General features: G+C 41.2%; 1 protein-coding gene across 4 annotated transcripts in view; it reads right to left on the bottom strand.

Annotated features, from left to right (window-relative positions):
• Snd1 (staphylococcal nuclease and tudor domain containing 1) overlaps positions 1 to 17,866 on the bottom strand; it is a 454,826-nt gene that overhangs the window by 195,884 nt on the left and 241,076 nt on the right. For all 4 annotated transcript variants that reach the window (XM_006505142.3, NM_019776.2, XM_030255513.1 and 1 more), the window contains one exon: positions 14,298 to 14,370. In XM_006505142.3, coding sequence (XP_006505205.1) covers positions 14,298 to 14,370 — 73 coding nt within the window. The remainder of the gene's footprint in view (positions 1 to 14,297; positions 14,371 to 17,866) is intronic.

Below are 17,866 nucleotides of genomic sequence, written 5' to 3'. Positions count from 1 at the left end.
CAGTCTGAATTGAGTGCTAACCACTGGAACAAGGAGAAGGCAGATACCTTAGATCCAGCATGACTGCTCTTCCAAATAAGGAGGAACTAAATCCTCTGTGGCTTTGTAGACACAACTATTTTAGAAGTGCCACAAATAACAGGCATCTACAAATGATTCTATTTGGTTGATCCAGCTGACATGGGTTCTCTCTCTCCCATGTACAATTCCAAGGAAAGAAATGAGGACTTGGTGAATACTAGGAAGATAAGGCTCATTTTGCGTTCAGGATAAAAACATACCAAGTGGCATGCTAACTGACAAGCATAATGGTCTCAGACTGGCCAGGCAACAGGCACAGGGTATGTCCTGGACTGAATAACCACATAAAATGTAGAATGGCCTAACATTCACCAGCTTGGGATAACTAACTTGTACACAGCACAACATGTAATAGTTCTACGCAGTAGGAATGTAAGCACAGTGGGCACTTTCTTAGGGCTATCATTGCTGTGCTGAAATACTATGACCAAAAAGCAAGTTGGGGAGGAAAGGGTTTATGGGCTTATATAGTCCATCAATGAAGGGAGTCAGGAGAGGAACTCAAACAAGGCAGGACCTGGAGGCAGGTTCTAATAAGGGTGCAGTGTACCCATGAAGGGGTGGTGCTTACTGGCTTGCTCAACCTGCTTACTTATAGAACTCAGAACTATCAACCCGGGGTGATATCATCCACAATGGGCTGGACCCTCTTACAACAACCACCAATTAAGAAAATGCTGTAAAGGCTTGCCTACAGCTAAATATGATGGAGGCATTTCTCAATTGAGGCTCATTTCTTTCTGATGATTCTAGCTTGTGTCAAGCCGACATAAACCTAGCCAGGACTGAACCTGAGAATTGAGCCAGGTTAGTAGAATGCTTGTCTAATACACACAAGGCTATGGGTTCCATGCCCAGGACCACATAGAAGTAGTCATGGTTTGTAGCTAAAATAGCACTCTTGAGCTCAAGGCCAACCTGGGATACAGGAGACCCTTTCTCAAAAGGGAAAATAGGACGGGGCCTATTTGTCAAAGCTCACAGAATTATATGAAGATAGTGTGTTTTAGCTGTATATATTTTAAATTTTAAAAGATAAAAATAACCAGACTATGAAGAATGCATTACATAATTTAAAATTCAAGACAACTTTTACCCTAGCCAACTAACTTACCATTAAGTAGGAAAAAATGACAAGTTCGAAACTTTTAGTTCAGTAGTTATTTTTTATATGAATTGCTTTAATATAATAAAAAATTGACTGTACTATAGCACTTTAAAACTTTTAACCAGAAAATGGATGAAACGTAGGTTAGAAGACTAGGGGAAACAATCTTATCAGTGTTTCCAAAGTTGCATAACAAAATGTTAGCTCTTAGGCAACAGCTAAAAGAAAGCAGGAGAATAAATGCCAGGCTCAGCTAACTAGAGAGGACATAGGAACAATGTTTCAGCCAATCACTGTCCATGCTGTAATCCCAGCACATGGGAGGTGAACCAAGGAATTCAAGGCCAGCTTTATCTTCATAGGGAGTTTGAGGCCAGCCTAAGCTACATGGACCTGTCTTAACCAAAACAAACAAAAAAAAGTTACAAAAGGTAAGAAGTACTTGCTTGATTGTCATGCTTTTGTCCTATGAAACCACACAAGATAGCTGTCTCTTTGGAGAGCCTTTAGCCATGGGCCTCCGCATGGGGTCACCAGCCTTTCCCTCATCAAGACCCTAGAAACTCCTTCATGCCTTTTCCTGGAATGTGATTTTCTCTCAGATCCATATCTTCTACTTTTTTGTTCTACTTTCTTTTCCTTAAAAAAAAAAAAAAAAATTTCTCTACAAACTTCACAGGTGAAACGTATCTCTCTAAGGTCAGGTAAATAAATACAGATTTGCTTTTATATTTCTATTCAGGAGAAAGACTATCCTATTTGGATAGCCTCGAATCAGTAATAAATCCCTTTCATAATTCAACAGTGTAGTAACACATTATACTTTTGATAGTGCTGAATGTTTTAGCTGTGATGTACAGGAAAGTTATTTTATTATAAAACAATGGTAATTGCTCTAAAAACAGGCAGGAGACATGGCAATTTGTTTTCTGGTTCAGAAATACCAACATATATGGGGAACAATGTCTATATGCAGAGCGTAACAAACTAGGAGAAACACCTTTCAATTATTTTTTGATTAAATATTCTGCCCAGACATGCAGCTTCTTAGTGTAAATGCCTCATTTATCCAAGCACACCTCTAAACTGATGAGGCTGCACTGAAAAGCAGCAAGCACAGCCAACGGGGAAATGCAAAGGCTTCTGACAACTTCTGACAACTCTTTTGCTTCTTTTCTAAGCATGGAGCAATGGGCATTAGTTATTTACTCAGCGTGATGTCAATATGCTGCCTTTGTTGGCCTGGAGCTTTTCTGTTGACCAGGCTGACCTAAAAATCATAGAGATCTGCCTACCTCTGTCTCCCAGTGCTGAGATTTAAGGCCCACCCGGCCTGCACAAGTAAGCTTTACGACGACACAGTAATGTCTTCAGGAGTGCGGCATGAGTGTGACCTAGAAACACGGTAGCCACAGTGTGTGGCACTAGGCTGCAGAACAAAGTGCGTGGGCCAGAGGCTATAGAAGGGTATCTATTACAAGACTGGATTAAAAATAACTTACAGGTGTGAAACATTATTTTTCTTTAAAAGTTTCAGACAGATTTTTATTACCTCCAATGTCTCTATAGGTTAGAGGTAAGAATGTATTACAGAACCAGAAAATGGCTCAAGAGATAATTAAAATGAAATGTGCAGAGAAAAGAATTTAAAATGGCCTGATGAAGCACACATTTTCATTTCATGGGCAAATCCAGAACTCAGGGGCAAGAAAATTGATGTCATGCAAAACTCTACTCCAGAAAAGAAGACAACTTCAGAAAAAGAAAAAATGTCAGTCAGTAATCTACAACACAAAATTCAAAAACCTTAAATAAGTGTCAACTAGCTATTAGATGGAGACAAATGCATTTTTTCCTAAATATTTTCTTCATGAAGATGACTGATAGAAGAGATGCAGAATCCTAAATACTGAGGTCAAACATAAAGTGGTCAATGGTACTATAATATTAAGCAAAGCACTTTTATTATATTTAATTAAGACGTTTCAAAGACTGGTGTTTTAGAGTTAATAAAAAATAGATAATTATACAATTTGGAAGAAGAAGTTCTAGTTTCCTCAATATGCAGACAAATGACAACCATTATGGTAGAAACTTATTAAGGAAAACAGAAGGTAATACTTTGAATGACTCAAAATGTATCAAATTAAAAACCCACCTATTTTACTCAATAGCCTTCCAGAATGATAAAATGTTATTCTTTGACCTAGCTTTCTGTTTTTGTGGTATTGCCTTAAAAATCACAGACTGTGATTTCTCTCCCCCCCTCTCTCTCATACTATCCTTAAATACAACTTGAACAGGTAGATTAAGGCAATTACAATATGACACTTGAAGCCACCCACCTACCCAATGGTACTAAATACCACCTATGTCCTCATCTAGGAGCTGATTGTACAGCTGAGATAAAATACATCTTAGCTATTAATCCTGTAGGAGGGTTAGTCAAGATTTCCTCCCATTTTAATATCAATCTGGCCACTCAGTTATTTCCACTGGTAAGCAGAAATTTATAACTTCATTTTATTAACTCTCGGTTTTATTTTCTGAGCAATTGGAGTCCTTCAAACAGTGGTCAAAATATAAAAAAGAAATGGCCTTTAAACACACAAAAAAAACTGATAAATGTTCCTATCAGGTAAATGCAAACTAACTCTGCATCAAGAGTCCAGATCTCACGCCAGTCAGAACAGCTATCATTAAGAAAACAAATAAAAGCTGGTGAGGTGACTCAGTGGATACCGCACGAATGTCTGACTTCAACCCCTGGGGCCCACAAGGTGGAAGGAAAGAGCAGACTCCTTCAAGCAGCGACATCCAGTCTCGGAAAAGAACTTTATCAAAAGGGAAAAGAAGCGGGGACGGCGCCTCTGCTTAACTAATCTCTTCCCAGCGCAGAGGCACAGGTGATTTTTACTTCCTTCTGTCACCTACTTATAGTAGACTTAGTTAAAAACAAAGTTTTTCTATGGAAGGAAAAGAGGTTTTCTTATTTATTATTAACATTCAAGACTAATTCTACTTACAAATAAACTTACAAATCAGTTAGGTCAGATAACCATCCCTCTAGCTCTGGAGCCCTCTGCAATAAATTTGTTATCTTTTGAGACAAATACTTTTGATGTTGACTAGTCTGTAAATGATGTGGAAAACATCACTGGGAGCTGATATGAAATTTGTTCTGACTCAATCAAAGGGCTGTACGCAGAGTGCTTCCCAGTACAGACAACAAACTTAGGAGTCCTTCTTCAAAGAAAGGAAGACTTTACATAGATAATTATGGTTCAAAGTCAGAAAGGTACAAAATAAACAAAGCTCACATATCAGACTGGTTTGAGAAGTTAAAATAAAATGTGTTCTTAGTAAGGCAGCAGTACGCTGTAAAAATGCCTCAAAGCCATGCTCAGCAACAGATTAATAAAGTGTACCCAGGATTCTACACAGTGGGAACAATTGATAAGAAGCTTACAAAGCAGAGAGCAACCCCTACAGAAAAACCATCTTTATGGTAGTTTGCTGTAGATCGTTTGTACTGGAGGTTACACACTCTTCTGAAGCTGTTATGTAGCACTCACTCCTAGCCTCACCCGGTAGCTTTCAGTTTAAGTAAACTACATGTGGACTACATTGATGATCTGCTATGAGTGAAATCCTCAGTGACAGAGTGATGCAACTGAAATGCATTTTGGTGAGGTCACAATTGGTGTGTTCAACTAAGGAGCTCTAATCTCACTTCCATTGTTCTCTCCCTCCATTGGGGCATTTACACTTGTAGGCGCTCTCGGAGTTTTCAGGCACTATGCAGGTCCCATTATCACATGTGCACACTGCTGGAAAGTATAGTAGCTCTTCTGCTAATCCAGGTGGGTTGAGTCTAACTTCTGCCACCACCACCTCCACCTCCCCAACCCCCACCCCGACTACCCTGCTTCTGCTACCCTACACAAACTAAGAACATGGTGCCAAACTACCTGTTGAGCAATTCTTAGATCTTTATCTCAAGTAACAGTGAAACAGCAGAGTTTGTGTAGTGAGACTTTTTAAACATTGGCAATCTTGGGCAACAGGCTTTTCAATTTCCTTTGCCAGCAAGTCCCTCATACTGCTATATGACCTTTATATTTGAGAAAAAAGGCCAAGGCCTAGGGATTCCTCTTCATGTGCTCTGTGGAACTTGTAGGATGGTTTGAGGGCAGAGATGTTTGTCTCTATTGAGCAAGATTCTTGGAATTCATGGAAAGAGAGCTCCAACTCCTGGACCAGGCCCTCTGACCACCCCATGTAGGCTATGCTGGGTGTGCACCTATACATACACAGATATCTCAGATACATTACAATTTAAAAATTAATTTAAATAAAATTATGATATTGCATATCTTTAATCCTAGAGCTTTGGAGGCAGAGGCAGGCAGGCAGAATTCTGTAATTCCAGGCCAGCATGTTCCAGGCCAAACAGGGCTACATATTTGAGACCCTGACTCAAATAAAAATAGATATTTCTTACACATATATGGAAATGATGTGATGACTTAGTGGGTAATTTAATTCCCAGAATCTATTATAGGAGAGAAGTAACTCCAAAATGTTGTCCGTTGACTTCTACATTTATGTAGCACCCATTTACACTCATGCTTATCATACGTGCATCATAATAATGGTACAATAAAATTTAATTTAAAAAGGATTTGAGGCAATTATGCACATGGATATCTATGCATCCAACAGCTTTCAAACCACTGGCTTAGAAACCACAGAATGGTTCATGCATGCTTACTATTAACATGTTCAGAAATTCCTAATTTCATTCTAAAATCTACTCTGTGGAAGTCTATCGTATATGAAACAAATATACTTCCACAGAGAGTTCTTTGTGACCTTGTCAATACTGTTCATGCATGGCAGTTCCTCGCTTAAGTCTTCCACCCTGTCCCCTCATCTCCTACCCAGTTCTCTTCATCCCTTTCCTGATCTAGATCCACTTGTCTTGCTGCCTCCATGGCACAACTCGAGCTCCAGCCATTTCTCCCTGTCAGGCCATCGTGAACAAATTGTGGTCATTAGTATATACTCCTGGGACTCTGCTCCAATCCTCACAATAATTATATAACTAACTATGTAGATCCATAAAGAATACATTGGTCTGGTCCAATCCTCAATATCCAGCACTGTATCTGGCACTTAAAAAGCTCTTACCAAATACATACAGTTTAATTGTTCATTCATTGATTTTACATGAGAAATGCATGGGGGAAAAAGCCCAGGATGAACACATTTAACATCAAGAGAGAGATAAGGCAATGGTAAAAGAGTTTGAGGAGGAGTGATTTTTGAACTGGAATCGGAAAAGGAGTTTGATAGAAATATTACAGATGATGACATGTCACTCACAGAGGACTTCCTGTGTGCTATATAGAATGCAAAGCAACTTAGTAACAATCAACACAAGGTACTAACCACTGATCTCAGCTTAGCTCTTGTTCTGCCAACTGTTCAGAATATATGTATGTATTAATTTTAACAACTACTCCACAACCAAAGAAAGCAAGCGCCACCATTGCACCCATTTTATAGACTGGAAAGCTAACAAAAACATTAATAACTTCTTCTTCAGGGTGACACAGTAGTAAGTAATGGAATCCTGACTTGAATTTCAATGAACTGAACTAAGAGCCTATGCTGCCCGTACTGACTCCATTCTACAGCACACACTTCTGTGCATCTCTTTACAAGCCTGCCTAGTTGGATAACCAGTAGTAACTCTGAACTTACAGAGCCAGCATTAATTTTTTTCAAATATAAGTTTACCCCCTAAGGTGCATTACTTGACATATCAAATCTAAATAAGGAACTGTAAATAAATATAAAAGCAATTCATTCCCCTTAGGGATTTAGAAGCTAATAAGGAGAATACCTCTAAACAAGTTGAAAAGTTACTTACTTATCAACAGATACAAGATCACTGTAATATGATTTGTCAATGCTAAAGGGGGCATGATCAAAGGACAGGCTGGATGCAAGGGGACATAAACAAAAGGGGGCAGAAAGACTGGTCCTGAGGGGGAGGAGACAGCGCTCAAAAAAGAACTTGCCCTCTTGATGTGATAAAGAGGGAATGCAGGCAAAGTCCTTACATGAGACCACTAAGCTGTGGACTGGGTAAATATGAGCCAACAGCAAGGAACCAGGACTGAGCGTCTCTGAGCGAGGCATCCACACACCCTGAGCAGTGCACAGAGAGCACAGGGCTTTCTCCAAGTTAGAAACCTCGCTAACAGCTTATGTTGTCAGGACCTTCCAAATCCAATATGTGTCAGGAAGGAATTCTATAATTTCCTCCTGAGAATATCACTTCCTGAAGAAGAGACCTTACCTACTGGGCACTTCAAAGGTACCCCGAGCTCTAAGTCAAGAATATCTGCATGTCAACATTGCAGAGTTTCCAAAATTCTGTGCGACACAGTCTGTAGGGAATGTTAGAAACATGCTAAATAAAGGCTTAAAATACAAGCAAGCAGAATGTCTATGTTAGTAAATGACTTACTTTGAAATGTTTACATAAGCAATAGCCACAGGACAAAACTGGGTTCAGTCTAGGGCTAAGCAGTTACGATGGCACAGCAGAGAGTGGAGCCAGGGCAGTACGGGAATACTTCAGGGCTTACCACATCACTGTGGGCTTGGGATACACGCACCAGACAACCCAGTCACGTGGCAACTCAGGAACCAGTAACACTAGTGAACACCTTCAAAATACCCTTACTTTCATTTGTTTTTGCAATGTTGGGCTCATTTAACCAATCTTGATTCCTGAAGTAGAATCGGAGAGTAATATCCATGTGTTCAGGGAATGGGAGAATGAGAGGACATGAACCAGTGACAGCAGAGTCCATGTGCAGAAGCACTTTTCTTTGGAAAGAAAGAACATCTGGTTCAGGAAAAATGCCTCTGGACTATCAATATCCTTGCTACTTTCTTTGGACAAAAGAATGGTTATAGCTTTGTTTATTGAAATGGGATCTAGGACCCTGTGCTGGCAAGTTTCTTGTCAACTTGACACAAGCCGGAGCCATCTCCAAAGAAGGAACTTCAATTGACTTAGCTCAGTGGCAGAACACTTGGCTTTGTCTTTGATCTCAGACCCCCACCTGGTAAATCTCCCAGTGAATAAAATGGCAGTCCAAACAAGTATTATGGAGTCAGACAGTTTAGAGCTTCATTTTGACCCATTTATTGATGAGGGAAAGATTGAGAGGGAAGTAAGGAACAGACATATATAGGTTACTAGGAATGCTGAATAAAATCTTCTAAGTCTTACTTTATGAAAATATAGAGTGAAAATGTCAAATCTGAACACATTTCTCTCACAGCAGAGATCAGCTGTGTCTCTAAAGGACATGTCTTCAGGACTTACATGCATCATGATCAGCCCTTCACAAGCCATCTTCTCGAGCCACAAAGGTGCAAAACAGACCAGGGAAATCCACAAAGCAAAACTCCCAGAATTGCATCCACACAAAAGAGCTTATAAGGCTGTGTCCACATTCTATAGAAAGTACACTCAGTAATCTTCCTGCTTATTTCAGAGTCTTGAACAATTTTCCTGATACTCAAAACTAAATAAAAGCCAGAGACTGTGTCCTAAATTTGGTGCCCTACATTGTACAAAGAACACAAAAGAAATACAACTCAGTCAAAAAATGTATTAAAACTCTCTAAGAAGTACTTAAACACAACCACCACTGACTGTAGTCAATGCTGAAATATAATCCTGGCAAAGTTCTCACGGAAACCATAAATGCTTTCTGATTTATTTGGAAGAGTGATGCTCCTGCAATTCTGGAGAGCTATATGAGGGGGTGGGGGAGGATGAGCCACACAGGCCTCATGTGGCTCTAGAGCTGAACCCTCCCTCCTCCTTCAAACCAATAGAGCACTGCCTTCCACAAGTGTGAGGGCAACTGACTAACTCCAACTTTCTGCCACAATCAATGTCTTCTTGATGACATCCAACTTTTCTAGAGATGGTGGGGGCGGGGTTAGAGGAAGGAAAATAAAAGAGGAAGTAGAAGGGGAGAAAAGGAAAGATCAAGGAAACAGCAAAGACAAAGAAATTACACATGGGAGCACACACATATAATCTCAGCAGTCTTGGTGAAGCAAGAGATGGCAAGGGCAGACTGGGCTACACAGTGAGGAGCTTCCATTTCAAAACAAGACAAAACAAAACTGAATACCTCAGACCTCTGCAGCCTGGGAGAGACTGCTAATCTAGCAGTCCTCCTGCCATTAGAGATTCAGAGTGCTGCAGAGCTGTGGGGCATGTTTTTTGTGTGGAGAGAATGCAAGACAATTAGCTGCATACTGCAGGCCAACCGTTTCTAAACAGAGGAGAACGGAAAAAGCAGTGTCTTCTCTTAAGTGAGGAAGAACTTGAACTGTCAAACGGAGCATAGATATCAGAAAGCCAAGAGACCTGAACACTGTCACCACCACAGCTCTGACCAAGATTCCACCTTTGTTTATGGAACACAACATGCTTGCCTGAGAGAACATGGACTAGACAGTAAAGTAACTCAGGACAGCAAACAAGGAGCTCAGCAGTATAGCTAGAGGAAACATTGCTGAAGAGGGTTTGGGCACAGGCTCGGACCAGTCTTTGTGTCAGCAATCAACAACACATGATCATTAAAATTCCTTGAGCATCAGAACAAAGAGACCAGAGCTGACAGGAGAGGAAGTCTCAAATACACACCCGACTCATTACAACTCCTAATGCACAGATGGGAGAGGAAGAGATGGAGGCAGAGGAAGCAATGTGTACTTGAAGCGCTGGCTGCCCTGGAGGAGTGGGAAACTTGCACTCTCTCGGCTTTTGAATCATAATTGATTTGTCTCATCTACCAGAACAACAGTTAGCCATGCACCAGCCCCATTTGATTTTCTGTTTTATACTCTATCTATAGAATACTGTATTTATTGCAGAACAGGCTGAGGCAATAATATACTTAAGATATGGAACAGCAGTATATTCTATGGATATGTAAAGCCCAACTTTTCTATAGTAGCAAGGGAAGGAGGACAGGCAGACTAGTTTAGGAAACAGAGCGCTCATCCTAAGGACTTCCCTTCAAAGGGATCTTGCCCTGAAAGAAAACCAGATTACAGGAAAGTAAATGGCTTAAGCTCATAAAGTCTACTCTCTATACCTGGAAAATACAGAAAATAAGAAAATGAGAAAGTACAGAAGCTTGCCACTTCTTGTATATGAGACAGTGCCTTACTATGTAGCCCTGGCTGCCCTGGAACTCACTGGGTGGTCCTCTTGCCTCTGCCAGTTCAATCATTTCTTTAGAGCCTACATTTCTAGCCCAACAATAAGCACTTTTCTTCCTTAGAAGCCACTCTGAAAATAAATGCAAAAGATACACTTGGGTCAACTTTTTACTGCTTGGTAAAAAGTGTCCAACTAATTGATATGACATAGGTAATCTACTGATCTTACAAAAGACTCAACTTAATGCTAAACATACCTGCCATTCGTAAACAAGATCTGCTTCTTAGAATACACCAGGCTAGAGTCTCACGTCCTAAGAAGCCCTGTTAATCGTTCACTCCCATGCTGTCCTGGCTAGTTTTGTGTCAACTTGACACAGCGAAAGGAGCTTCAGTTGAGGAAATGCCTCCATGAGATCCAACTGTAGGGCATTTTCTCAATTAATGATCAAGGGGGAAAGGCTCCTTGTGGGTGGGACCATCTCTGGGCTGGTAGTCTTGGTTCTATAAGAGAGCAGGCTGAGCAAGCCAGGGGAGGCAAGCCAGCAAGGAACATCCCTCCATGGCCTCTGCATCAGCTCCTGCTTCCTGACCTGTTTGAGTTCCAGTCCTGACTTCTTTGGTGATGAACAGCAGCATGGAAGTGTAAGCCGAATAAACCCTTTCCTCCCCAACTTGCTTCTCGGTCATGATGTTTGTGCAGAAATAGAAACCCTGACTAAGACACATGCCTAGATCTTACTTCCCACCAGCAATTTAGCCAAGAAGATACTGCTTTTGCTAAATCTCCATATGAAAGTATTCTAATGCATCCTATCCTTGGCTTGGGGAAACTAAAACCAAGAGAAGATAGGAAGAATGGGTACAGACTTAACTTCTAACGCAAGATGCCGTCAACTCTGAGACAAACCCCATAGGCTGTTTGCCTCACAGTCATTGACAGGACATCTTCTGCAGAGGACATCTCTGGAATATCTTTAGGAGACAGAGTATGTACTTATTCCTATCTTTTTTTTTTTCTCTCCAAAGATATGCATTATGGTGGGAGGAGAATAGAGGGAAGAATTATGCAGAAATAACAGTTCACAGTAAATTATTTTGGCATCATAGTGCATACATTGTCAACTCAACAAAATCTTCCATTTATCATGACCTGAAACTATAGGGAGAGTCAGTATGGGGCAATGGGGGGACACAACTGAAAATTTAAAAGAGATTAAGATTCTTTCGTGAAGCTATTATATAACTGTACATTATTACACTGTCATTACTCAGGGGTCTATTTTCCATCAGCTGCACACTGCTTGCCTATGACCCTACATGCCTATCTGTCCCTCAGACAGTAAAATTGCCAGCATGCTCTAGGTAGCAGAAAACCCATACATCTCACTTAAATGGCACAAGGGCACCCAACCCATACTCACACTTAATACTGTGATGGAGGGACTGGGAGGTGAGAAGGGGAAAGACAAACCTCTTCTATTATACAGGGCACAAAAAATTGCAGTCTTAGCTGACTAATTTGTGATCCAGGCAGACAAGGTCATATCTGACATCGATTTAAATTGAATAGCTTTTCACTTCCAGTCTTCCACCTGCTCAAGCTTCCCTCTTTTATTTATGTGGTCACTGAGGGACATTTAACTGGCATTTATTTCTAAATAACTTAAGAGCAAACCATTTTTTCCAAACAAAAAAAGAGACTAAAAATAGGTCCAAAAACGAGCCACAGTTTAAGGGTGAGTCAGTGGGTTAGGAATAATACTTATCAATCATGATAATGATAAAAAGGAAGGCAAGTTTGCACAAGCACTACTGACATCTACAACAGCAACTAAAGGGTTAAGAAACACCAGGGAGCAGCAGGGTTAGAGAAGCATGTAATAGGGAGAGGCAGCACCAAAGATTTCCTGACCCTGTCCTCTGGGGTCCTAAGAGGAAAACCATGGCATCAGACCTCTGCCCTGCTAGCTTCCTTAGGACTTCACTGCCAGGGCAAACTGGGAGCCAAATGTGACCTCGGGCTACCATGAAAGCCTATGTCAAGCTGTTCTTTTACTTGGGGGGTGGAGGCACGGTGCAGTGCAGCTCATACTAGTGTGATTTACTAATCTGTTTAAAATTTGTTTTCAATCTTAAATGACATAGTTTCCCAAGGTTTCACTGAGCTCTAGAAAGGCCCTAGAGTGTCGGTTTTACAAAAGCATTTCCATAGGCAGATGGTCCTCCATTGTGTTTTACAAAACAAGCATTTATAATATTTTCTTTCCCTGGAGCTGAACAGTCCCCAAATTGCCTTATGATTATACCAACCTCTTCAGCAAAAGAACATTATGGAAAACATTGTTGACAATACCATAGCACATACCTATAGAAATTAATAACATGTATGCCAGAATAACTCAGCAGGCTAAGCCACAGAGAAAACGGGCTGAAGAGCCACATGCTGGACGCACCATCCCTGGCAACAATAGTCTTAGCAGATGCACTGCGGACACTAAGGGCTGAACGGCCAACACCAGGAAGTTTCATCTTCTCAAGATTCTAAGTCACAAAAATATGTGTATCACTACATCTCACCTAAGTACAACAGACCCCAACCTTGAGACTGACTTAGCTCAAGGGAAGTAGGCAACCCTGTTTAATCTGCTGCCTAAGCTAACTAGCTATATTCAAAGAAAAGCTCACTGCAGTATGAGGACACCCACGCATGGGAGATCTGGCTAGACAAATTTTCATAAGCTACACTAGTAACAAGAGTGACCAGACATGTAAACATGGCATAAGGAGAAGGCATTATACTCCAGTTCTGTCCTGCTTGGGCCCAGGCTGAGAAATGGAAGATCTGTTTACACTGGTATTGTCATCTTGAAGTCCAAGGCACATCCCTTGTGTGTCTATGCTCAGAATCATGGGTCCTTTCTCCTTCAGTTTCTGATGCAATGTGCTCCTCCTCACCCACGGCACACACGGTAGGAGTTGAAAAGGACTGTGCACCCTAGGTGCTGTCCCTGGTCACCAGAGCGAAATCAAATCAACACTGGCACCATTTGCCTCCTCTTAGCTGGCAGTGCTTCTCTTCATAGCACGGCTTTCTCTTTCTCCCTTGAATGTAGGGTCTCTCTCTCTTTCTCTCCTTCTCCCGCTCCACTGTTATAGACACAGTACCTAGAACAGAACCTACACATAGTAGGCAGTCACTTAGTCTTTCTACAAGAAATCCTCTACAAGCAGGACACTGCTCAGTCAGAAGAGATCTTAGCAAGGGCAAGTCTTTACTGCAAAATGTTGCTAGGGACAGAGCCGGTTGGGAGCTCAGAATTGTTTGTAACTGATTCTTCTATATATTGTCTTTATTATCTTTAAGGATGGTCACTTATTCCTCCATTCTGTTCCAGGAATAGACAAGCTGCAAAAAACTCATTAAGAAGTCACAAGTAATTCTTAGACTTTCTCCTATAACCTACACTTGACCTTTTAACATGAAGACTTTTCATTCACAGAATAAAATAGGTATTAAAAAACCCAGAGAGCTAATTTTACTTCAGTACAATGAGGAAGTATAAAATATCTTCTAAATTCATAACAGTTAATAACGAAGAAGCAACATAGAGACAGCTCAGGTAAAGAAACACAATGGGTACTTTAAATTACGCTTTTCCACAATGTAAACCAGAGTTACTACACATGTCTTAAACGTACCCTGCAAAATTCACATTTATGGCTTGAAAAGCACAGAGCTACAGAAAACAGATAAGCAGAGTCCTTTAGTGAGTAACAAACACACAGGCTCTTGGAGGCTGAGCCAACAGTTGGATTCAAGGCCACAACTCACCCCAGAAATGTCTGCAACTCGGTGGATGGGCACCTCCTTCTTGCTGTGTAATCCTTTGCCATTCTTAATAGCTCTGTAAGGGCAGAAGAGAAAAACCTATGAAGATAAAAGCCATACCAGGGAAGAGTCTGGGGCTGGGGTGTGGGGAAAGGAGCGCAGACTGTTGACATGGGATGCTCCACTACACAAGCCCGGGTGTATACCACTGAGAAGCCAGACTGTGAGGAGCAGCGGCTGAAGGGGCGAGTGTTAGCTGTGCTGCTGTCCAGCCCAGTCACCAGGACTTGGCTGCCACTCTCAGCTAACTGTGTGCCTGGTAATCAGAGAACCCCCTTACTTGTTTCCAAATTAAAGGCATTGTTCAGGACACAAAGGAAGAATCAGTTGGAAGCTCACACTCCTAAGAAGCACAAGTAATAATGTTTCAGTGCTTAATCACATGAACCATTTTAAATGCAAACTATGTAGCTAGTGTTCCAATTCTAATGGAAATAACTTCCTCCCAGGTAAAAAAGATAAACTGCCTGGAATGAAGCAATATTGTACAGAAAAGCCACGGGCGTGGGGGGGGGGGGCGTGATTAGGGAATACTATATAACCGATATTAAGCTTCATTCCAATTAGTTTTGGGGTGGCAACAACAGGATTTCACAGGTAACTCTTGAATTAATATATTTGACCATGAGTTGGTTGGTACCAATCTCTTACCTCTCAACTACCAGCACTACAGGGCATGGTCACTGGTGATACAGGAAGAGCCATGGTGCAGAGCTGGTTGGTTAAGTTATTAAGCTCTTCCACTACTAGAGAAAGCCCATGTGGGTACTGTTACCTTCAGGCCTCAGCACAGTAAAGGTCCCTAACTCTAGCCTTTGTAGGGTTTCTGGGTTCTCAAGAAAGTTGGTAGAACAGGACCAGAGGTATGCATGGACCCTTGGTCACACTTCATCCTTGGGCCTATACTGTGTTGGCAGGAACTTCTAAAGAGGTTATTCTCAGTGTCACAAGTCTTTAATCTAACCTCAACAAACCAAGTCAGGGAGGCACTGCTCAGTCCCACTTAGAATAGCCACACCTTTTACATGCAGCTGGTGCTCTGACAATTCAGTGATCTCCTTTGCCATTCCAGGTCACCTGTCACTCACCTGTCTGACTTGAAATGCTTTTCAAAAACACACCAAAGGTTTCCTTTTTTGGTATGGCTGTTTCCACCGGCGAGCCGTTTCTAAGGAAGGACTCTTGAGTGAGAGAGTGGTACAGTGCCTGTAAGTCTGCACAGGGGAGTTCTTGGTGGTGTAGCTGTTTTTAAATGGTTCCTGTAAACAACCCCTGACAGGTTTACCAAGCTGGACTCAGGCAACAGTCTTTCTGTGGTTTGTGGGTAGCCTCCCTATTTGGGGTAAACAGATACCTATTTAAAAAAATTATGCGTATGTATTTAATGTTAGTGTGAGCATGTGCATGTACGCCTTCAGAGGTCAAATGGCAACATGGGTAGCAGGTTTTCTCCACAAGGAAGAGAACTCAGTTACAGGTTAGAGCACATGTCACAGTGATGAATGGGATCTCCCTCTAGGAAAGCTGCCCCACTTCCTCCCAAGACTTCACTCAGTTGGGCAGGTCAAGCTCCTGGCTAGGGAGCCACCCCAAGAGAGGCAGGTTCACCCTAAGATAAAGCACTTCCCCTTTCTAGTATTCCCATCCTCTAGTGTAGTCCTCAGGAACTGCTTGAAGGGTTTGGCAGGGTCTGTTTAACCTACCGAGTCCTGTCTCAGAAGGACTTAACTATTTTTTTTTTCTTTTCTCCTTTCGTTTGCTTTTGGATACTGTCCAGAGCCCAAGTATGCTTTGAAACTCCCTAATGCTTTGAGCTTCCTTATTCTTTTTTTAGGGCTCAACTCTCTGCCACTGGGCTGACCTCTTTGCTTACTTTTTCCATTCACCTCCTCTGGGCAGATGCAAGAATTAAAGTCTGCCTACTGTGTGGTTTTTCTTTTAAACCCTCATAAATTCTTCTTGCATTTCTATTTGAGCCTGTTCTTAAGTTTTTAATTAAAGAGGCTAAGAACCCAAGAGTAGACATCGAACTTCCTCCATATTGTTCAATTGGAACTTCCCAAGATTTCTCTTACTACTTTCTTCCTTCAATGACATCTTTTAGTTGGTGGAGAAAGCAAGTGTGTTGCTATAGACCTTCATCAGTAGATCCATCACACTATCCTCTAGATTCCTCTAGACTGTTCCTTATACCCTCTGGAAAGCCATACAACAGTCTACTTCCTACTCTACACTAAGGATAATACACAGCAAGAAAAAAAGAATCATACACACACACTGATATGACATACAACTCAGAAGGCATTTCAAAGTTCCTTGAATGCCAAGGTTACTCTTCAGTTGGATTCAATTGCAATGGATAGTGGGACCCACCACAATGAGTTTGTACTGTTCAGGATTCTATTGATGGCTACTGACTAGGACTGACTACCAAGGAAGGTCTGTGCCTAGTTCTTAAGATTTGCAACTAATAGAACATCAAGACATAAATGAGTCTTTTCTATTTCCTAAAGCCCCAATTTCCACAACCTTCCCTACCAACAACAGACTCCTGATTTGGCCACTATGAATTCAGTGAATCAGACATTAGAAGGCCTGACAAACCGACTCCTACCTGGGTGCTCCTCACCATAAAAGGCAAGACAAGATGAGGGTTCTGAACTTTCACAATGTTCACCAGGGCACCAGGTGTCTGAAGAACCATCAAAATAAATAAAAATGCCCTCTGGACAGTAGGTTCATGTTAAAGGGCTACTGAACTGGTAGACATTCCTGGACTAGAAAACAACTCATATACATGAAGAGAACCACAAAGAGCTTGAAAAGTAAATTACAAAGTCAGGAAAAAGGTAGTGAGGTACATAGTTAGCTCCAATGATGATTTCTTTATGTGGCCCTAGACCCGGAATTTAACCAGGAGAAACAAGCAGCTACCAGTGTGAAAATAGAAAATGTGAACAACATTGTACAAATAACATTGACGACAAGGCAGTTCTTTAAAACCAAGTCCTAATAACAAGATGTGTTCTGCTTTGCTCCTAAAAGTGAATCTCAGGCACTGCCTTGCATCCAGGCATTCCTATGAAAAATCTTTAGACAGGTTGTTTTATACTTAAGCTATGATGGTTAAATTAGATCAAGTTTAGGACGTTCAAAAGCTAACAGTGAAGGTACACTGTAACACTGGGCCTGCTTTTCATTATTTAGAAAATATTACTTTCTGTAATCAAGCCCATACAAGACCATATACCTTTACGTGTCACTGTGCTATCCCTGCACAAACAGAAAAACCTCAAGCTAAATGTTTCCAGACCAATATGGTTGTCATTTTCTGTTTGGTGTCAGCTAAGCATAGTAAACTGAAATTCTTTTTTCCACAGTTAACAGCATAACCAGTTTCCAAATTATTATTCATGTGAATATTTTTACTAACACTGAAGACCAATAACAACATTACACTATGCATCCATCAAAGCAAGAACTTCTTGAGGTAGAACACCAAATTCTAGATT

This window comes from Mus musculus, chromosome 6, assembly GCF_000001635.26.
Source record: "Mus musculus strain C57BL/6J chromosome 6, GRCm38.p6 C57BL/6J".
In the NCBI taxonomy this organism is placed as follows: Eukaryota; Metazoa; Chordata; class Mammalia; order Rodentia; family Muridae; genus Mus; species Mus musculus.
The sequence above is the reverse complement of the archived record's forward strand: the minus strand, read 5'-3'. Positions and strand labels throughout refer to the sequence as shown.